Genomic DNA, 22,497 nt, shown 5'->3' with positions numbered 1-22,497 from the left:
TTCAATTAAAAAATCTTAATCCTTTCAGTACTTATAAGCTGCTGAAGTTGAGTTATTTTCTGTCTAAATACTCTCTGACGACACCTGTCTCGGGATCCGCCCAGTTTAGAAGCAAATCCCCATAGCAAACCTCTTCTACTCTGTGCAGTTCCCGAGACAAGCAGAAATATCAGCAGAGAGCACTGTTGCCAGACAGAAAAGAGCAACTCAACTTCAGAGCTGATAATTGTTGGAAGGATTAAGATTTTTCAATAGAAGTAATTTACAAATATGTTTAACTTTCTAGAGCCAGTTGATTATATATATATATATATATATATATATATATATATATATATATATATATAATATAATATAATATAATATAATATAATATAATATAATATAATATAATATAATTTTTATTTATTTATTTTTTTTTTTCTTCCTGGAATACCCCTTTAACCCAGTGTTTCCCAACCAGGGTGCTTCCAGCTGTTGCAAAACTACAACTCCCACCATGCCCGGACAGCCAAAGGCTGTCGGGGCATGGTGGGAGTTGTAGTTTTGCAACAGCTGGATGCACCCTGGTTGGAAAACACTGGGTTAACCCCTTCCCCACTTATTATGGCTCAGGGAAATAGTGTATGGAGCAGGATCCTGGCACCCCCCCCCCCAGCTAATTTCAGTAGGCAGGGCCCACTGCGAATAATCAGCGTTTGGCAATAGCTGCTTGTAGCTACAAACCTTTTTCCTTTTTATATGCACTTGGCAAAGTTGATGGCAGCATCGAAAGTTTTGTTTAAATTTTTTTTTTCTCCCCCCATTTTATGCATACTCCCCATAACTAGTCCTAAAGCACCATGAAGGAATTTTATAATTAGATTTTTGTGTTCATTCTTCACATGTAACTATTTGCGCAAACATTTTGCAAATTTTTAACCCCTCAAGGACATGGGATGTAAATATATGTCCTGATGCACTGGTACTTAACACACCAGGATGTGCATTTATGTTCTATACATGAAGCAAGCACAGGAGCTGTGCACTTTACATGCAAGGCAGGTCCCAGCTGCTAATAATGGACATCAGCGATCGCCCTGATGTCCGCCATTTCCCCCTCAGGTGCTTTGATCAATGGCGATTACGGCAGTGCTACGGGTCTAATGGCTGGCTGGTTCACTCGTTGCATGCCAGCGGGCAGCCAATGAGCCAAGATGTCGGACGGAGGTCCCCTCACCTACCTCATCTTCTAGTATTAAAGCATGTGAAGATGGGTATCATTTTAATCGTATTGACCCACAGAATAAAGCAAACATGTCATTTTTACCGTAAAGTGTACAGTGTGAAAACAAAACCTTCCAAAATTAGCAAAATTCTCTTTTTAATTTCCCCACAGAAATATAAAAAAAAAAAATATATATATATATATATATATATATATATATATATATAATATTAATTTTTTTTCTTTTGTGTTTCTGCCATACATTTTATGATAAAAGGAGGTGTCATTACAAAGTACAATTGGTCACGCAAAAAAAAAAAAACATCAAGTGTTATGGCTCTTAGAAGACAAGGAGAAAAAGAAGGCAAAAATAAAAATAAAATTGGCTTTGTCCTTAAGGGGTTAACATCCTAGTATCATTGATCCCAACCCCTTTTTATTTTATTTTTTTTAATAGCAAAACTGACTCGGGAGAGGTTCCTCACTGGTTGTACATGCTGATCCATTTCACTTCAGTGGTGTGAGCAGACAATACCGGGTGCACCCAATATTCCGTATATGGCAGTTTGCATGGTAGGAGGTGAAGAGGCCGCAGTGGTCCCTTCAGTCAGGCGGGGGTGTTGATATTTGGACCCCCTTGATGGACTATCTTAAGGAGTCAATTGGTAAAATGTGCTAGTTGAGTTCTACACATCCTGTTGATAGTAATGAATCTGGGGCACACTCCCCTAGTCTTCCCAGCAAAGCTTCTCCTACCTCTTGCTCTAGCAATGTCCCCTCTGCATTCAGAATTCTCTGTCCCCTATTCCGCGTCTCTGTAGCTTCCCGCTTCACACACTCCTGTCATATGGATATAATGCATTAAAGGGGTACTCCGCTGCTCAGCGTTTGGAACAAACTGTGCCGAACGCTGGAGTCGGGAGCTCGTGAAGTCATAGCCCGCCCCTCATGACATCACACCCCGCCCCCTCAATGCAAGTCTATGGGAGGGGGCGTGACAACCTCCCATAGACTTGCATTGAGGGGGCGGGGCTATGGCTTCACGAGCTCACGACTCCAGCGTTCAGCACAGTTTTTTCCAAACGCTGAGCAGCGGAGTACTCCTTTAAGCGTCGTGAGGAGAACCTAGAAAACTTTTATGGCTTCGCTATGATTAGCGGCCCTGATCCGATCGCAATTCCCAGTCAAACCTTGAAATAACTCTGTGCATTCAACAAGCAAACGAACAAGGCAGATTTTGCATGCGAAAAAATATTATCCTATTAAAATGCCTAGAAACATTCCCATAATAAGAAGCTGTATTACACGTGTGAGTAGACAAATGTCTGCGTGTTAATAAACCACCGCGCGTTTCCTACCATCACAGGGAAATAAATGAACGACTCAAAAGAGCCCTTCACCAAATCCGTTTTGTCCTCCAAATAGTAATTAGATTTTTGGGGCTGACGTTTATTTAAGATTCCACTTTTTTTTTTTTTTTTTTTTCCCCCTCTTCAAACTAGTTTTATACCTATGGGAGAGTTAAGCATAGACATGCGGGGAAGATGAATATTAGTATTCTGAACATCTCTGCGCCCAGGATAGTACCCATAAACTGAAAATTGAAAAATCAAATAGGAATGCAATTACATTTTGTAGATATATATATTTTGTGCGCTCATAAAGCGCAAGTTTAATGGCGAAGTCACACTGCTTCTCTGTTTGGAGCTGAATAAAAACGGTATTGTAAAATGTGCAGGCAGGATGTGTTTAGGGATGAGAAAGTGTTTGGGGGGGGGGGGGAGGGTAGTCGTGAGGATTTCTCTAACCACGAATAAGCAGGGATATAGTGGGTTCTACTGTGACATATGCTGAGAAAGTGGGATTCAGTCTGTAAACTCCAGCTATTGTAAAACCAGAACCCCCGACAGCTTCTGATCTGCTATTGTTTAGTTTGGGTTCTTTCAAGCGATCTGGTTCCCAATTCAGCTGATTTAAAGGGGTACTCCGCTGCTCAGCGTTTGGAACAAACTGTTCCGAACGCTGGAGTCGGCATCGGGAGCTCATGATGTCACCCCCTACCCCCTCAATGCAAGTCTATGAGAAGGGGCGTGACAGTCGTCACTCCCCCTCTCATAGATTTGCATTGAGGTGGCAGGGAGTGACATCATAAGGGGGCGGGGCTATGACATCACAAGCTTCCAGACAGTTTGTTCCAAATGCTGAGCAGCGGAGTACCCCTTTTAAGGCATATTCCTATCTCCATAGGACAGGAGATAACAAGCTGATCGGTGGGGTCTGACCTGAGACCCCTGCCAACCCCGAGAAAGAAGACATAATTGTCCCTGGAATGAACAGAGCGTCGACAAATGTCTCAGATATTGGATCGTCCAATGTTTTACACTTGGGGCAGTCAGTAGTCCCATGGAGAATGAATGGAGCGATGGCTGTGCTGTTGCTGTGTGCTCCGTTCATCCGTCCCACTGAGACCCCCACCGATCAGTTTATCCTCTCTCTTATGAATAGGTAAGAACGAGCTGAGACGGGAATATTGTTGGTTTAAAAAACCCATTTCTAAATACCCTAGAATACCCCTGTGTGTGTGGGGTGGTGAAGGCGCGTACGCAGATTTGATACACAGGATTTTCTGCTGCACATTTCAATGTAAACTAAATGACTGAGCGCAGCTTCTAATCTGCAGTTACAAATCCTGCGCATTAAATCTGCGCAGGATCCTGTATGTGTGAACGAACCCTAAAGGGGACCTGTCATCACTTTCATACTTCCTGAACCAGGAGTCATCAGGGTGGTCCTAAGTGGCTTCTCCCTGCCCGGCCGACCTTGTTCGATCTCTCCCCATAGCCAAACTCAGAGAAATCTATGAACAAAGACTGGTGGGACACGGAGTAGTCGCTGGGGACCGCTTTATTGAGTAAAATGTCTTCCCTGAGTAATGCAAAGACAGCTGAAGTCTGACAAAGCTTCTCTCCACCCTGGTCCTTATTGTGGGATCCCCCTCTCTGTATGATGCAAATATATCCTAATAGGGCTTGTGGAAAGGATGGTCCTGGGATCAATCCCCCGCTACTGATCACCTATCCATGAATTATCCTAAGGAATTTGTTTTATTTCTTTAATTTTTAGTTGGTATGCTTTTTTTTGCACCCCTGATTTGTGTATGTGAATAACATGCAATTGTGTGGCTGATTCTTTTGCAGTTCCTGCGTAGCACCAGTAGGTGGTGCTAAAGAACCTTTTCAGAATCCTTCTAGAAAATCTCATAGTAATATATATATTTTCGTTTTTCGGTATCTCATAACTCCTGTATGACCATAAGTATGCTTCTGCAAATAGAAGTAAACTGTAGTTAAGTGAGAATCTGTTACTGTTGTGTTGTATTTATTTTTTTTTTTCCCCTTCCAGTTCTTTAATTAGCTGTAATGCCTTTTGCAGAGAGTAAGACATTATACAGCTCATTGTGTAATGGGATGGAGGGGGCTGTATCCGGCACAGCTGAAGACTCTGCCCGACCGGCTACTGCAGGTCACTGTACAGGAACGAGCGGCTGCAGTGTAGATAGCTTCTAGTCACAGCCTGACAGACTCCTGTAGTGAGGACACATCAATATCTGCACCATTGAAGAACAATCCCCTGTAAACATTTGCCTTGTTGATTCCCTAAAACATTGTGTCAGCGCGGTTCACGGCTCTTTATTGCCGATGCTAAGAAAAAAACATGAATTCCCACTTTATTTGATGTCACAAAGGGCCTTTGCTTTTCCTTCATCCCGCAGGTATCGTGTCAAGATCAGGAACTCTGACATATGAAGCCGTGCATCAGACGACGCAGGTTGGATTGGGGCAGTCTCTCTGTATCGGTAGGTCTCTTGGGTTTTATGTCATTGGGTCAGGAAAGTTTTAACACAATGTATAACAACAAAGCCAATACTTTTTAGCAACTTAAGATGAAACCTGCTGAACTGGTGTCAACTAGAGATGAGCGAACTTACAGTAAATTCGATTCGTCACAAACTTCTCGGCTCGGCAGTTGATGACTTATCCTACATGAATGAGTTCAGCTTTCAGGTGCTCCTGTGGGCTGGAAAAGGTGGATACAGTCCTAGGAGACTTTCCAAGGACTGTATCCACCTTTTCCAGCCCACCGGAGCACCTGAAGGCTGAACTAATTTACGCAGGATAAGTAATCAACTGCCGAGCCGAGAAGTTCGTGACTAATCGAATTTACTGTGAGTTCGCTCATCTCTTGTGTCAACTTTACTGTAAAAAAAGTTATTTTTATTACTAGAACAATTAAACTGCAAATGTATATGTGTAATAGGTTTTAAATCGTATTTTACATAGTTATATTGATATTTCAGCAAGTGGCTGAAATCTGCAACATTTCAGGAATATATATATATATATTATATATATATATTATATATATATTATATATATATATATATATATATATAATTTTTTTTTAAGGGGTACTCCACTGCTCTGCATTTGGAACAAACTGTTCAGAACGCTGGAGCCGGCGCCGGGAGCTCGTGACGTCATAGCCCCGCCCTCTCATGATGTCATGCCCCGCCCCCTCAATGCAAGTCTATGGGAGGGGTGTTCACGCCACCTCCCCTAGACTTGCATTGAGGGGGCAGGGCTATAATGTCATGAGCTCCTGGCGCCACAAAGGCACTAGACATCTTATCCCCTATCCAAAGGATAGGCAATAAGATGTTTGAACATGGGGATCCCGCCGTTGGGGACCCCCGCAATGTCCATGCAGCACCTGCCGTTTTGAACCAATGCTGCGTTCCGGCACCAGTTGGGGTGGTGTCTCCTGCCGTTTTGAACGAATACTGCGTTCTGGCACCAGTTGGGGTGGTGTCTTTGGATAGGGGATAAGATGTCTAGCGGCGGAGTACCCCTATTAAAGGCCTATAATTTCTCATTACAAGAGTTCTGCACAACATTCTAGCAAAATGCCAAATATAGGCTGTAAATCATATCATAAACACTACGTTGCTACATATTGCCTAAACCAGTGTTTCCCAACCAGGACACCTCCAGCTGTGGTGTTCCTAAAGGAAACCTGTCATCACTTACATGCTGCCTGTACAACGAATCATCACAGCGGTTTCTACCAGCCCCACCGTTCTCTACTGATTTTCTCAGGGTGCAAATCATTTAGTCAAGGCCGGTGCGGCAGGCAGAGGACTGCGCCATGACAGGTGTTCAGGCAGCATGAAAGGGATAACAGGTTCCATTTAAAGCGTATCTCCCATCATCCAAATAAAACCCCTTAGGATACGCACCTTTGTGTAATGAGTGCTTTGCTCTATTCCTTATTTACTTGACGATGGCATGGTCGATTCAGAGTAGGTGGAGTATTGCAGACCTTTACTTCCTCCCTGCTGATGTCAGCTACAGGAGCAGATTCAAAGTGTCCCAAAATAACCAAAAGATCTTATTTAAAGGGGTACTCCCCTGGAAAAAAAATCAACTGATGACAAAGTTAAACTTTAAATCAACTGATGACAAAGTTAAACAGATTTGTAAATTACTTCTATTAAAAAATCTTAATCCTTCCAGTTTCTAGATGCTTCACAGGAAGTTCTTTTTTTCTTTGAATTTCCTGTCTGTCTGACCACAGTGCTCTCTGCTGACACCTCTGTCCATGTCAGGAACTGTCCAGAGCAGGAGAGGTTCGATATGGGGATTTGCTCCTACTCTGGACAGTTCTTGACATGGACAGAGGTGTCAGCAGAGAGCACTGTGGTCAGACAGACAGGAAATTCAAAGAGAAAATAACTTCCTGTGGAGCATCCAGAATCTTATAAGTACTGGAAGTATTAAGATTGTTTTAATAGAAGTAATTTACAAATCTGTTTTAACTTTCCGGCACCAGTTGATTTAAAAAAAAAAAAAATTATAATAATGTTTTCCAGTGGAGTACCCCTTTTAAACAGAGCAGGACAAACTGTCTTTTGATCAGAGCAACCACTGTTGTCCTTCTGGTATCATTTATTTGCATTATGCTAAAAATTCTACTTATTCTTTAAGCCCATTGCAGCAAAAAAAAAAAAAAAAACGTAATTTACAGTATCCGTCACAACGTCACGCCCGTCCCCTCAATGCAAGTCTATGGGAGGGGGCGTGACGGCCGTCACGCCCCCTCCCATAGACTTTCATTGAGGGGACGGGCGTGACGTCACACGGGGGCGAAGTCCTGACGTCACGGACTTCCGTCCCGGACTCACGACTCGGAGCCTCCAGCGGTTCCGGTGTAAAAAGAGGTGGGTGCCGCATGCAATAATGTGGGGGGTCCCCAGTGGTGGGACCCCTGCGATCAGACCTCTTATCCCCTATCCTTTTGGATAGGGGATAAGATGTCTAGGGTGGGAGTACCCCTTTAAGTTATGGCAGCTGTTTTCATTTAGTAAGTCTCTTTCCATCATATTTACATCCCTTTAGCCGATTTGCCTGCGGCTCTCCTCCTAAGTAAAGGAAAGCGCGCAGAACATTTCAAAGGTGTCTGCATGGTGCAGATCACATGGTGCAGATCACATGGGGCAGATCACATGGGGCAGATCACATGGGGCAGATCACATGGTGCAGATCACATGGTGCAGATCACATGGGCAGCAATAGTCTGGAGGGAGTCACTTGATTTTTTTATTTTTATTTTTTCAAAACTGAAATAAGCGGATGTGATTTAGTTTTATATTTATTAATTATTATTATTATTATTTCTTACTATTTTATATACATTAATTGTATAAAGATATATTAAAAAGTGGTTTACCTTGTCCACATTTATGCAGCCATTTCTGTTGCAAAACTACAACTCTCAGCATACCCGGACAGCCAAAGCCATGCTAAAAGTTGTAGTTTTGCAACAGCTGGTGGAACCCTAGTAGGCAAACACTGGCCTACGTAACGGTGACTGCAGGGTTATTGAGCCAGTGCGCATGTGTTGCTCACTCGCTACACCTTTCCATTCTGACCACAGTGCTCTCTGCTGCCACCTCTGTCCGTGTCAGGAACTGTCCGGAGCAGGAGGAAATCCCCACAGCGAACTTCTCCTGCTCCAGACAGTTCCTGACACGGACAGAGGTGGCAGCAGAGAGCACTGTGGTCAGACCGGAAAAAACTACGTAACTTCCTCTGGAACATACAGCAGCTGATAAGTAGTGGACGGATAACATTTTTAAAAATGTTGTTTACAAATCTGTATAACTGATAACTGAGTAGAGTGCGTGGAGTAGGACCTGCCCACTCAGCCAACCACTGCCTTAAATGGGACACAGCTTTGACCAGTGATTGGCTGAGCAAACGGGTCCTGTTCTGACTGCTCGTCTCTGAAGCAAAAACATTATATTTTTTTTTTGTTTTTTAATGAGCGGGAATAGATCTTTATTCTGCTGCAATGAAGACAAACTCTTGTTACAATGTTTCCCAGCAGTTTACAGCTGATTGGGAGGGGCCTGAGCACTAATGCAAAATGTATTGTCAGGATACCTAACAAAAGGTATCAGCTAAAATGGACAAACCCACATTAAGTTTACAATGTATCCTTAAGGGGGTACTCCGGTGCTGAGCGTTTGGAACAAACTGTTCTGATCACTGGAGCCGGCACCGGGAGCTCGTGACGCCGCAGCCCCGCCCCCTCATGGCGTCACGCCCAACCCCCACAATGTAAGTCTATGGGAGGGTGCGTGACTGCTTTCACACCTCCTCCCATAGACTTGCATTGAGGGGCGGGGCATGACATCATGAGGGGGCGGGGCTATGGCATCACTAGCTCCCCGGTGTCGGCTCCAGCGATCAGAGCAGTTTTAAAATTTCTGGGTTTGGGGCCCTTACATTAGTATAATAATCATGAACGTTATTGCCTTTTTTATTTATTTATTTATTTATTTTTTCTTTTTTTAAGGTATCGGTGGAGACCCCTTTAACGGAACAAACTTTATTGACTGCCTAGAGGTCTTCTTAAAAGACCCAAAGACAGAAGGTATCATTCTGATCGGTGAGATTGGTGGAAGTGCTGAGGAAAATGCTGCTGAGTATCTGAAAGAACACAACACTGTAAGTAATACAATTCATTTCTGAGGAGCGCTGGGGCATTGTGTGTAGCGATCGACCACTTAGCGGTTCGGCCGATATTCACGATTTTGGACATTATCGGTATTGGCAATTACCTTGCCGATATGCTGATAATGCCCCGCCTCCCTGGCCAGAGGCCGCTGCCCCATTGCCTCCCCCATCCCCGGTTTTATAATTACCTGTTCCCGGGGTCCGTGCTACTTCTGGCTCCTGGGACGTCCTGCGCTATTGCTGGGCACTGCACAGCGCAATGACGAGTGATCTCCTCAACATGACGTCACCGTCGGTGCGCACAGTGACTGCTCAGGAGGACGCTGGAGCCAGAAGTAGCGCGGATCCCGGGAACAGGTAATTATAAAACCTGGGATGGGGGAGGCAGTGGGGCAGCATCGGTGGTTGGACAAGGGAGGACCCCAGGACAGGCAGGGGGAGAGAAGCGGGTGGTGGTGGGGGTCTCTGGCCCCGTAAAGGAGCTGCAGTTCATTGATTTAAAGCGCCCGCTTTACATCATTGATCTTCAGCGGCTTCTGTGGTGCCTAGGTGGGGTGGGGTTAAATAGCCAATAACTTATACCGGAATATCGGTATAAATTATCGGCTATGGGCCTGAAAGTTCCCAGGTTATCAGTATCAGCCCTAAATAATCAATATCGGTCGATCCCTAATTGTGTGTACTCCACTTATTTCAATTACTTTATTTTATTTATTTATAAATTTATCTTTTTATTTATTACAAGCATAATTACACAATAACAGCAAAACAGCCCCTATAAAAGAAAAAAACACATTATGGCACATTTTATGTTTGAACATTAAATTGGGGAATCAGACATTATTGCAGGCTGTACACTTTTTTTTTCGCAACTATTTTTGAAAATTAGTGATTTAAAAAAAAATATATATATATATTTTAATTACAATTTTCAGCTGTCAATAAAATCCAGCTCTTTTACAGCATATTAGTCAATGGAGTGAACGAGTTGGATCAGTGTTGTGGCTGCTGGTCGGGGAGTGCACTTCAGCCGCCTGTTACTGATTTATTATTATTACTGATTATGGACTGACACCCAGTGAGATCTAAACTTTGGAAATGTCTGGATAACCTGTCCAAAATTTTTGGAAATGGCAGTACTGCTTTTTACCCCTTAGGGGGACTCCTTTTCCCCTTAAGGACTCAGCCCTTTTTTGCAATTCTGATCACTGTCACTTTGTGCATTAATAACTCTGGGATGCTTTCACCTTTTATTCTGATTCCGAGATTTGTTTTTTCGGGACATATTCTACTTTAACATAGTGGTAAAATTTCATCTATACTTGAATCATTTCTTGGTGAAAAATTCCAAATTTTCATGAAAAATGTTAAAATGTTGCATTTTTTTATTTTTATTTTGAAGCTCTGCTTGTAAGTAAAATAGACATCCCAAATAAATGATATATTGATTCACGTATACTAATATGTCTACTTTTATGTTGGCATCATAAAGGTGACATTTTTTTACATTTGGAAGACATCAGAGGGCTTCAAAGTTCAGCAGCAATTTTTCAGTTCAGTTTTGAAGTGGATTTGAAGGGCCTTCATATTAGAAATACCCCTAAATTACCCCATTATAAAAACTGCACCCCCCCCCCCAAAAAGTAGGGATCGACCGATTATCGGTTTGGCCAATATTATCTGACGATATTCACGATTTTGGACGTTATCGGTATCAGCAATTACCTTGCTGGGGGAGGGGGCTGGGGGTGGAGTGGCGGGAGAAATAGCCGATAACTTATACCGGAATATCGGTATAAGTTATCGGCTATCGGCCTGAAAGTTCACAGATTATCTGTATCGGCCCTAAAAAATCTAAATCGGTCGATCCCTACCTCAAAGTAGTCAAAATGACATTCAGAAAGTTTAACCCTTTAGGTGTTTCACGGGAATAGCAGCAAAGTGAAGGAGAAAATTCTAAATCTTCATTTTTTTACAGTCGCATGTTCTTGTAGACCCTTGTAGAAAATTACATTTTTCATTTTCCAGGACGACTGTTACAAAAATCTGTCAGACACCTGTGGGGTGTAAATGCTCAATGCACTGCTTATTACCTTACGTGAGGGGTGTAGTTTCCAAAATAGGGTCACATGTGGGGGGGGGGGGGGGGTCCATTGTTCTGGCACTATTGGGGCTTTGTAAACACACATGGCCTTCAATTCCGGACACATTCTCTCTCCAAAAGCCCAATGGTGTTCCTTCTCTTCTGAACATTGTAGTGCACCCGTAGAGCTCTTTACATCCGCATATGGGGTATTTCCTTACTCAGAAGAAATGGGGTTAGAAATTTTGGGGGGCTTTTTTCCTATTTTCCCTTGTGAAAATGAAAAACGTAGGGTAACACCAGCATTTTAGTGACTTTTTTTTATAAATTTTTTCCATTTTCACATCCAACTTTAACGAAAATTTGTCAAACACCTTAGTCATGCTCACTATACCCCTTGTTACGTTCCATGAGGGGTGTAGTTTCCAAAATGGGAGCACATGTGGGTGTTTATTGTTTTGCGTTTGTCAGAACCGCTGTAAAATCAGCCACCCCTGTGCAAATCACCAATTAATGGAATCAAATGTACATAGTGCGCGCTCACTCCTGAGCCTTGTTGTGCGCCCACAGAGCATTTTACATCCACATATGGGGTATTTCCATACTCTGGAGAAATTGCGTTACAAATTTATTACTTTTTTTTTTTTTTTTCCTTTTTTACCTCTTGTGAAAATGAAAAGTATGGGGCAACACCAGCATGTTAGTGTAAAAAAAAAAAAAATAATATTCTCTATCGGCTCCATTGGGGGACACAGACTCTGGGTATATGCTGCTGTCTCTAGGAGGCTTGACACTATGGTAACCAAAAAGTCGGCTCCTCCCAGCAGGATATATCTGCCTCCAGGCCACTGAGCAATTCAGTTTTTGCTTAGTGTGTTAAGGAGGTGGACACTGGTCTGGTGTTCTCCAGACCAGGTCTCATAATTTTTTATTTTCTTAGGTTTAGGGAATGTGTTAGTGCTTTATTCCTTTTTATTTCTGTTTTCAGGTGGGGGCTCAGGAACTTCGGTTCACCATTTCCCCATTGCGAGAGGTGGCAGGCATCTTGGATGTACTGTTAACCCCCTCTCGCCAACGGTCAGCGCTTGGGGTTGTACCTCATGGGTCCGGGTCCCTCTACCTCCCTGTTCGCCTCGCTATGAGCTTGGCTTGCCGCAGGTGAAAATGCTGACTTGAGACTACACTCTGAAGACTTCTTTAGGTAAGTTCTTAGGCATGAGGTGAGTATCTTTCTCTCCCTAGGTCTTGCAACAGCTGGAGACCTCTGTTTTTGGCCCTATCCTGCAGAAGCTGGGGCTGGCCCTGAGATATCTTATTATTCCCTGCAGGGGGATTGTTTTTTTATTATTGGGGGAGCAGTGGCTACAGTACGGGGGCACAATAAAGGGCACTTTATTTTAAACCTTTGTGTCTTATAGTGCACGCGCCGCAGGCTTCTCCCTGCGGGCGGGTTTGCTTTTTACCTTCACTTTCGGCAGCCGCGGCTGCCGACGGCACCAGAGGGGTCTCAGTGATACTTCGCCCGCTCCGTCCACGGCCGCACAGGAACTCACTACAGGCGGCGTGTGCGCTTGGGGTTTGGAGCGGGCGCCATTGCTGAGTGAGTCCCGCTGTATCCTTCGGCGGCCTGGCGGACATTAGCTCCGCCCATCTGGCCGCATAAGCGCCGCAGAAGCGCGAAATAGCCACCAATTAGCGCTGTTCGCGCATTGGGGCCGTGCAGGGGCCAATCACAGAGCTCCTTGCCCTGATCTGGCCTCTTTCTCCTATTGGCCGGCATCTTTTCTCTTCCCTCAGCACGGTGCGGAGTTCTCCTCCCAACAGCTGCCTTGGGACACAGACTTGGGTGAGACTGTTCATTTTTTTGTCATGTCCGTGCCCAGGACTGTTCCTCCCTCTAAGCAGATATCTGGAATATTAGTTTCCCCATTACGCTTGTAAAAACTGCTCTGCAAAAATGCCAGGTTCTGCTGAACCCACTTGCTCTGCCTGCTCCACTGCTTCCCCAGACTACCCTGCTATTTCTAACCCAGCTGCCCCTTCAGACCCGGTGGGTTTGGCCGCCCCTCCAGCCTGGGTTTCCTCCCTCTCCCAGTCTATATCCGAATTGGCACAGGTCTCCCGTTCTGTGGTGACTGCCATGGAGAGGTCTACCCTTCACCGGCCCTCTAGAAGGTCCCTTTCCCCTTCTCCCTACGCTTCGCATAAGCGTAATAGGGGTGTCTCCTCTGACTCATCCCAGGAGTCTTCTGGTAGACACGGGCGTTCCTCTCGCAGGTCTCGCCCGACCACTTCTTCTGGCCACACGCGTCACTCTTCCAGAGGACGTGCCCGTGGTCACCGCTCTGGCTCTCCTGAGCCACGTACCAGGTCGGAGTCTCCCTCTTCCAGGGCCGCCTCCACTCATTCGCACTCTCCTGAAGAGCTAGCGGTCAAGGGTTCCGATTCGGCATCCGACTCGGAGGACCGTTCGGACTCGGTGGACACAGTGAACTCATTGGTTATGGCCATAAGAGACCCCTTTAACCTAGAGGACGCAGCTCCAGAAGTATCCTTTCATCATGCCCAACCGGCACCCAAAGTGTTCAGCTCTCACGCTGAATTTGAGGCCATTCTAGAATCTGCCTGGAAGCACCCTGATAAGAAGTTTCCGGGACTGAAGAAAGTCCAAGCGTGATATCCTTTCGCCAAGGACCTTGTCTCCAAAGTGACTTCCTCTCCGTCGGCGGATCTTCCGGTTTCCCGCCTCTCTAAAGCTACTACTTTGCCGATGGCGGATGCAGCTGCCTTCAAGGATCCTGCAGACAAAAAGGTTGAGTCGTTAGCAAAGTATGCCTTTGAAGCAGCGGGTTCTTCCCTGCTTCCTGCCTTCGCCTCCACCTGGGTGTCAAAGGCCCTCTCGGTTTGGCATTCCCAACTCCGTCAGGGCATTCTTTCAGGTTCTCCCCCGGAAGAACGGTCTGCTCTGGCCCTCCAATGTTCCAAAGCTGGAGATTTCCTGTGTTCTGCTTCCTTGCACTCAGCTCGCTGCACTGCCTTTGCCACCGGTAATCTAGTGGCCCTCCGTCGTTCCATTTGGCTTAAAACTTGGAACGCGGATGCTGCATCTAAGAAGTCTCTCACAGACATTCCTTTTACTGGTTCCCGACTTTTTGGCAAGCACCTGGATGAGATTATCTCTGAGGCGACAGGTGGCAAGAGCTCTTTATTACCTCAAAACAAGTCTAGCACTTCTTTCCGCAGGAAGTCTTCTTCCTTTCGGACGTCTGGCCCCTCTAAAGGGTCCAGCCAGGCGCCTCCATGGGACGAGAATGTTCCCTTTTTCAAGGCGCGTCCCTCGTGGAAGTCTGACTCCAAACGGCCCGACCGTTTTTGCGGACAAATCGGACAACCATAAACCCACTTCTGCATGAAGGGAAGCCCCCACCCGCAGCTTTTTCTTGGGTGGGAGGTCGCCTCTTGCTTTTTTGTGACATTTGGACCACGCACATTCAGGACTCCTGGGTCAGGGACGTGGTGTCCAACGGATACCGGATAGAATTTGCCTCCCTTCCGAGGGATCGTTTTTTTTCCAGTCCCGTGCTCCCCGATCTCCCTCGCTTGCGAGGGAATTTCGGGAGGCTCTTCAGTCCCTTCTCGTCCAGGGTGTCATTGTCCCAGTTCCTTCAAGGGAACGCTTTGGGGTTTTTTATTCCAATCTTTTCATGGTTCCCAAGAAAAACTGTTCTGTGCGGCCACTCCTGGATCTCAAACGTCTCAACCAAGCTCTTCTTATCCGCCATTTCCGAATGGAATCTCTCCGTTCGGTGGTGGCATCTATGGATCAAGGGGAGTTTCTTTCCTCGGTGGACATCAAGGATGCCTACCTCCACATTCCAGCCATGGCGGCCGTACCCTTTGCCCAGTTTCATTACCGTCCTCTTCAGTTGGCGATTCTTGCACGATTGGACAGGCCCCCTCTCGATCGCGTGATTGCTCTCCCTCCCCGGACCCGTCGGTATCTGCGCTGTTGGCTCCGCTCCCCCCTTTTTCAGGGGCGTTTGTTCCTCCCCCTCCACTGGCAGATGGTCACGACGGATGCTAGCCTGTCGGGCTGGGGGGGTGTTTTCAGGGATCAGATGGTTCAAGGCCTCTGGCCTCCCCAAGAAGCCCTTTTTTCCATAAACATCCTGGAACTGAGGGCGATTTATCTTTGTCTGCTTCAGGACCACCCTGTCCGTGTCCTGTCGCCAGGGCGGCAATCGCAGCTCAGCGGCCATGTCTGAGGTAACAAAGATCCTCTGGGCGTAACAAGTAGTTCCAGCCACTTCGGCGATTCACATTCCGGGAGTGCTCAACTGGGAAACGGATTTCCTCAGTCGGTCCTCAGCCGACCCCGGAGAGTGGTCTCTTCTTCCGGAAGTGTTCGCGCAGATCTGGGACCTCCGGGGGTCCCCAGACGTGGACCTCTTCGCATCTCAACACAACTGGAAAATTCCAAGGTTTGTGTCAGTCCAGGGACCCCACGGCTCTAGCCGTGGATGCCCTAGTTATTCTCTGGTTGGGCCTTGTACTTCCCTACCTGTTCCCTCCTCTCCCACTCCTTCCCAGGGTTCTGAGGAAGGTCAAGGCGGATGTAGTCCCCGCCATTCTGGTGGCTCCAGACTGGCCTCGAAGGGCATGGTACGCCGACGTGGTCTGGCTTCTGGACGAAGTTCCGTTCCGCCTTCCACTTCGTCCAGGCCTACTGTCACAGAGTCCCCTTTGCCACCCCAATTTACAGTAGCTGCATTTGAAGGCGTGGCGGTTGAGACCGCGTTTCTAAGGGCCCGCGGCTTCTCTTCCAAGGTGATTCGCACCATGCTCAGGGCTCGCAAGCCCTCCCCTGCAAAAATGTATAACCATACCTGGCGGGCTTACTTTCGTTGGTGCGAAGCTCAGACCTTTTCTCCAGTTACCTTTTCCGTTCCCAGTCTCCTCTCCTTTTTGCAGTCGGGGTTGGAACAAGGGCTGGCTCTCAGCTCCATTAAGGGTCAGGTTTCGGCCCTTTCCATTCTCTTTCAGCATCCTCTGGCTTCCAATTCGCATGTCCGGACCTTCCTTCAGGGTGTGGCACATGCTGCCCCCCTTACCGGTCCCCTTCTCCCCCTTGGGACTCGAACTTAATTCCTGGCGCTCTTCAGGATGCACCCTTTGAGCCTCTTAGGGAGGTTTCCCTTCTCCTACTATCCTGGAAAGTGGCTTTTCTTATAGCTATTACTTCCATTAGGAGAGTATCTGAACTGGCAGCTCTTTCCTGCCATCCTCCTTTCCTGATAATTCATCAGGACTAGGTTGTTTTCAGGCCAGACCCGTCCTTCTTACCTATGGTCGTTTCGGCCTTTCATCTCAACGAGGACATCGTCATTCCGTCCTTTTGTCCCGCTCCTTCTCATTCCAGGGAGCGCCTGCTCCACAAATTGGATTTGGTATGGGCTGTTCGGACTTGTCTTTCTGTCACCTCTTCCTTTCGTCAGTGCGGTTCTTTTTTTTTTTTTTGTCCTTACGGAAGGTCGTCGGAAGGGACAGCCTGCTTCCAAGGCCACCATTTCTAGGTGGATCCGATGTGCTATTTCGGAAGCTTACCGCTGCAAGGGGAAGATCCCACCCTTCAGGATTTTGGCTCATTCCACCTGCTCTGTGGGAGCATCCTGGGCTCTCCAAAACAAGGCCTCAGCCTTGCAGATCTGTAAAGCGGCCACCTGGTCGTCTTTGCACACACTTTCGAGATTCTATCAGGTTCATACTTTCCCATCGGCTGATGCTAGTCTGGGCCGTAAAGTGTTGCAGGCGGCGGTGGTACAGCCGACTGCCTGACCTGTTTTTTTTTTTTTTTCTGCCCACCCAAGGGACGGCTTTGGTACGTCCCAGAGTCTGTGTCCCCCAATGGAGCCGATAGAGAAAAGGAGATTTTTATAGACTTGCCATAAAATCTCTTTCTTGACGGATCCATTGGGGGACACAGCTCCCGCCCTTTTCTGGGGTTCCTTTTCGGTTATGTCCGAGGGAGTGTTCAGTTTTTTATTTCTTCTGGTTCTTGGACAGTTCATGGTTTTTTTTTTTTCCTTTGACCTGTCGGTCTCCTCCTATTGCTCTGAGACTAAACTGACTTGCTCCGTGGCCTGGAGGCGGGTATATCCTGCTGGGAGGAGCCGACTTTTTGGTTACCATAGTGTCAAGCCTCCTAGAGACAGCAGCATATACCCAGAGTCTGTGTCCCCCAATGGATCCTTCGAGAAAGAGATTTTACGGTAAGTCTAAAAAAAAATCTCCTTTTACACTAAAATGCTGGTGTAGACCCCAACTTTACCTTTTCATAAGGGGTAAAAGGAGAAAAAGCCCCCCCAAAACTTGTTAAGCAATTTCTCCCAAATTCCGCAAATGTGGCCCTAAACTGTTGCCTTGAAATACGGCAAGGCTCCAGAGTGAGAGAGCGCCATGCACATTTGAGGCCTAAATTAGGGATTTGCATAGGGACGGGCCCAGATGCAAGCATTACACTTGCATCCAGCTGTTTCCAGACTCCCAGCATGCTTGTACAGTTGGAGGCTCTGTTTTGGAAACAGTGTCGTAGTAGATGTTTTTTATTATTATTATTGAGGGGGGGGGGGGCGGTGTATATGTAGTGTTTTACCCTTTATTTTGTGTAGTGTATTGTTTTTAGGGTACATTCACATGGGCGAGGATTCACAGCGAGTTTCCCTCCGGGAGTTTGAGCTGCAGCGGAAAATTTGATGTATCTCAAACTTGCAGTGGGAAACTCACTCACTGTAAACCCCCCGTGCGTCTGAATGTACCCTGTACATTCAAATGGGGGGGGCGCCGACCTCCAGCTGTTGCAAAATTACAAATCCCAGCACAGCATGCCCTTTGGCTGTCCATGAATGCTGGGAGTTGTAGTTTATGCAACAGCTAGAGGCACACTGGTTGCAAAACACTGTTGTTAACTCCATGTTTCTCAGCCAGTGTGCCTTCAGTTGTTGCATAACTATAACTCCCAGCATGCGCAGACAGCCAAAGGGCATGCTGGGAGTTGTAGTTGTTCCTCCAGCTATTGCAAAACTACAACTCCCAGCATGCCTTTGGCTGTGCATGCTGGGAGTTGTTGCTAAGCAACAGCAGTAGGTGAACAGGCCTCACCTCCTGCTGTATCCTGCCACTGCTCCTGTCGCTGTTGGCGCTTGACGGGACACCCGCCGACCTCCGCCAAGGTAAGGAAGGCCCCGATCACCGGTGATCACTGCCTAGCAGGACAGTGATTGGTCGATCATTCCGGCCACCTCACTCCTGCTGGTAAACGGTGATGGATGCCACCCGAGACGGCACCTATCACCCTTTTTTTTCCCGTGTCACCGGAGACCCGATTGGCCTGGAATCACCGCTAATTGCCGGTCTGGGGACCCTCCCCCAGGGCTTTGCACTGGATGCCTGCTGAATGATTTCAGCAGGCATCCCGGTCCGGTCCCCACCTGGTGAGCGGCAGGGGGTGGAAATCTGCAGCAGGGCATACAGGTACGCCCTGCATCCTTAAAGGGGTACTCCGCCCCTAACATCTTATCCCCTATCCAAAGGATAGTGGATATGATGTCAGATCGTGGGGGTCCCGCCACTGGGGACCCCTTGGATCTTCGCTGCAGCACCCCGCTATCATTACTGCACAGAGCAAACTCGTTCTCTGCGTAATGACCGGCAATACTGGGGCCGGAGCATCGTGACGTCACGGCTCCTTATTTTAGAGAGAAAAAAAAAACTAAACTCTTTGGTTTTTTTTGTGAAAAAGTGCTGCCCACTGCCTGTCAGGGGAATTTTGTCCTTTAGCAGCAGAGATCAAGACAGAATACATTAAGTAAGGTTGGGGCTTAGCTACTTCCACTAAGAGAGACCTGGAGCAGTTTGCAAAGGAAGAGTGGTCCAACATTCCGGCTGAGAGGTGTAAGAAGCTTATTGATGGTTATAGGAAGCGACTGATTTCAGTTATTTTTTCCAAAGGGTGTGCAGCCAAATATTTAGTTAAGGGTGCCAATAATTTTGTCCAGACCATTTTTGGAGTTTGGTGTGACATGTTAGCTTATTTTTATTTTTTTTTTTTCCTCCCATTTTTGGTTTACTTCTAATACACACAAAGGGAATAAACATGTGTATAGAAAAACATGTGTTACTGCAATCCTTTTCTGTGAGAAATACTTCATTTTCTTATAATATTATATTTTTTTGATGTTCCTGCCTATTGATTTTAGAATTATTTATTTTTTTGTAAACACCTGTTTGCAGCTAAATAGCTGTTCTTTATTGACTAGAAGTACAAAACAATTGACCCCGGCAACTTTTAATAAAGACTATTGAATCAAACCCAGAGCAGACTTGAAATTGACACATTACCTTCTGTGGCTTACCATAGGAAAGGAAGGGGGGTTGATCTTGTCTCTAAGGTTTATGAGGAATTAAAGATCCCACGTTCTCCTTGATTAGGAATGCTGCCACAGCCCATTCATCAGTTCCCCGGCTGCGCGCGCTCTCACACGGGCTTGACATCTGCTCGTCTCTGTCCTGAGGTAGTTTCTTCCTTCCATGGGGCCACGTTGTGCGAGAACAAACACTACAGCGCATCCCCGAGGCACTCGCTGTACTGCAATTACGCCGCCTTATTCTACATTGATCGCTGACTTTGTTAAAAGGATTTTGTGTTCAGTTTGTTGAGGTTTATTTTGGCTGTATTACTTTTTTTTAAAGGGCTATAGAACTAAAAATAAGTAATCCACCCATTGCAGTTTACTGTGATGTCTGTTCCGCTTTATTCCAGTGTGGATATACAAATCGTCAGTTTTTGCATACGTTAACAAGCATTGCTAGAATTGATGCTTATTTAAATGTGCACTCTCAGATACAAAAAGAAATTATATGTTGTACATCTTGGCAAAACATTAGCCTTCTAATACACTTCATAAGAAAATGTTATTCCCTTTTATAGAAATCATGGCTTTGTCCATGTTTGTGCTTCAGCTTGGACAAAGTCCACTAAGTGAGGGTGGGCTAGCATTCCTCTGTGCTCTGTCCTGTCTGGAAGCACTCCTCTGTGCTCTCTCTCCTGTCTGGAAGCACTCCTCTGTGCTCTCTCTCCTGTCTGGAAGCACTCCTCTGTGCTCTCTCTCCTGTCTGGAAGCACTCCTCTGTGCTCTCTCTCCTGTCTGGAAGCACTCCTCTGTGCTTTCTCTCCGGTCTGATAGCACTCCTCTGTGCTCACTCTCCGGTCTGATGGCACTCCTCTGTGCTCACTCTCCGGTCTGATGGCACTCCTCTGTGCTCACTCTCCGGTCTGATGGCACTCCTCTGTGCTTTCTCTCCTGTCTGATGGCACTCCTCTGCGCTCTCTCTCCGGGGTCTGTTAGGACTCCTCTGTGCTTTCTCTCCGGGGTCTGATAGCACTATCAGACAGGAGAGAGCATAGGTTCTGGAAAATAGGGATATAAATTCAGAAAATAGGGATATAAATTCAGAAAATAGGGATATAAATTCAGAAAATAGGGATATAAAATAGGCATGATCGGAGACATCCCCTATCATCCTGAAGAATAGGAGCGAGGTGGCAGGGGTGCCACCTCCTCCTATCCCCTGCCATTGGTCGGGTTACAGTCCCCCTGGATGGCGGGCAGAGCTGGGGGGAAGATGACGGTGGGTACCGGAGGCCAGGGGACCGGTGGCAGTGAGGAGGTGGTGGTGTCGGAGCAGCAGTGGAAGGCAGCAGTGAAGATCAGTGGTAAGTGATCTTCACTGCTACCTCCTAGGAGTTGCCAAACTACAACTCCCAGCATGCCCAGACAGCCAAAGGTGGTCTGGGCATGCTGGGAGTTGTAGTTTTGCAACATCTGGAGGGCCACAGTTTGGAGACCACTATACAGTGGTGTCCAAACTGTAGCGCTCCAGATGTTGCAAAACTATAACTCCAGGCATGCTGGGAGTTGGTTTGGCAACATGTGGCCCTTCAGATGTTGCCGCACTACAACTCCTAGTATGCCTAGGCAGTGTGGGCAAGCTTGGAGTTGTAGTTTTCAAACATCTGGAGGGCTAAAGTTTGGACACCACTACACAGTGGTCTCCAAACTGTTCTCCTCCAGTTCTTGCATAACTACAACTCCCAACATGCCCTTCGGCTGTCTGGGCATGCTGGGAGCTGTAGTTTTGCAACAGCTGGAGGCACACAGTTTAGGAAACACAGAGTTAAGTAACAAACTCTGTTTTGCAACCAATATGCCTCCAGCTGTTGCGTAACTAAAACCCCCAGCATGCATGGACAGCCAGAGGGCATGCTGGAAGTTGTAGTACTATGCCTCCAGTTGTTGCATAACTAAAAGTCCCAGCATGCCATTCGGCTGCCACTGCATGCTGAGAGTTGTAGTTTTTGCAATAGCTGAAGGCACACTGGTTGTGAAACACTGAGAGTTTATGTAACTCAGTGTTGTGCAACCAGTGTGCCTCCAGCTGTTGCAAACTACAACTCCCGGTATGCCCTTTGGCTGTCCGTACATGCTGGGGGTTGTACTTTTGTAACAGCTGGAGTTTAAGTTAAGTAACAAACACTCAGTGTTTTACAACCAGCGTCCCTCCAGTTGTTTGCACACCTGCAACCCCCAGCATGCACGTACCACGCTACACTGTAGTGTAGTGTGGTGTTTTGCTACACCACACTACACTACACTACCACAAAATAAAGGGTTTTTATAATTGGGTCATTTATGGGGTATTTCTAATATGAAGGTCCCTCAAATGCACTTGAAAACTGAACTGGTCCCTGAAAAATTTCGATGTAGAAAATTTTTTGGAAAATTAGAAAATTGCTGCTGAATTTTGAAGCCCTCTGATGTCTTCCAAAAATAAAAACATGTCACCTTTTATGATGAAAATATAAATTAGACATATTGTATATGTGAATCAATATAGAATTTATCTCGGAATCAGAATAAACAGTAAAAGCATCCCAGTGTTATTAATGCTTAAATTGACAGTGGTCAGATGTGCAAAGAAGGTGCTTAGTCCTTAAGGGGTTAATGTCCTTTAACCTTTCCTGGCAATTATTATTCCCCCCCCCCCCCTTCCTGGAGATACAAAGCAACATT

At 46.3% G+C, this 22,497-nt stretch overlaps 1 protein-coding gene across 1 annotated transcript in view; it reads left to right on the top strand.

Annotated features, from left to right (window-relative positions):
• Positions 1-22,497, top strand: part of SUCLG1 (succinate-CoA ligase GDP/ADP-forming subunit alpha) — a 65,598-nt gene that overhangs the window by 30,496 nt on the left and 12,605 nt on the right. Inside the window, exons 6-7 of the mRNA XM_056553886.1 lie at positions 4,980-5,063; positions 9,125-9,276. Of these exons, the coding sequence (XP_056409861.1) occupies positions 4,980-5,063; positions 9,125-9,276 (236 nt within the window). The remainder of the gene's footprint in view (positions 1-4,979; positions 5,064-9,124; positions 9,277-22,497) is intronic.

This window comes from Hyla sarda, chromosome 1, assembly GCF_029499605.1.
Source record: "Hyla sarda isolate aHylSar1 chromosome 1, aHylSar1.hap1, whole genome shotgun sequence".
NCBI lineage: Eukaryota > Metazoa > Chordata > Amphibia > Anura > Hylidae > Hyla > Hyla sarda.
The sequence above is the reverse complement of the archived record's forward strand: the minus strand, read 5'-3'. Positions and strand labels throughout refer to the sequence as shown.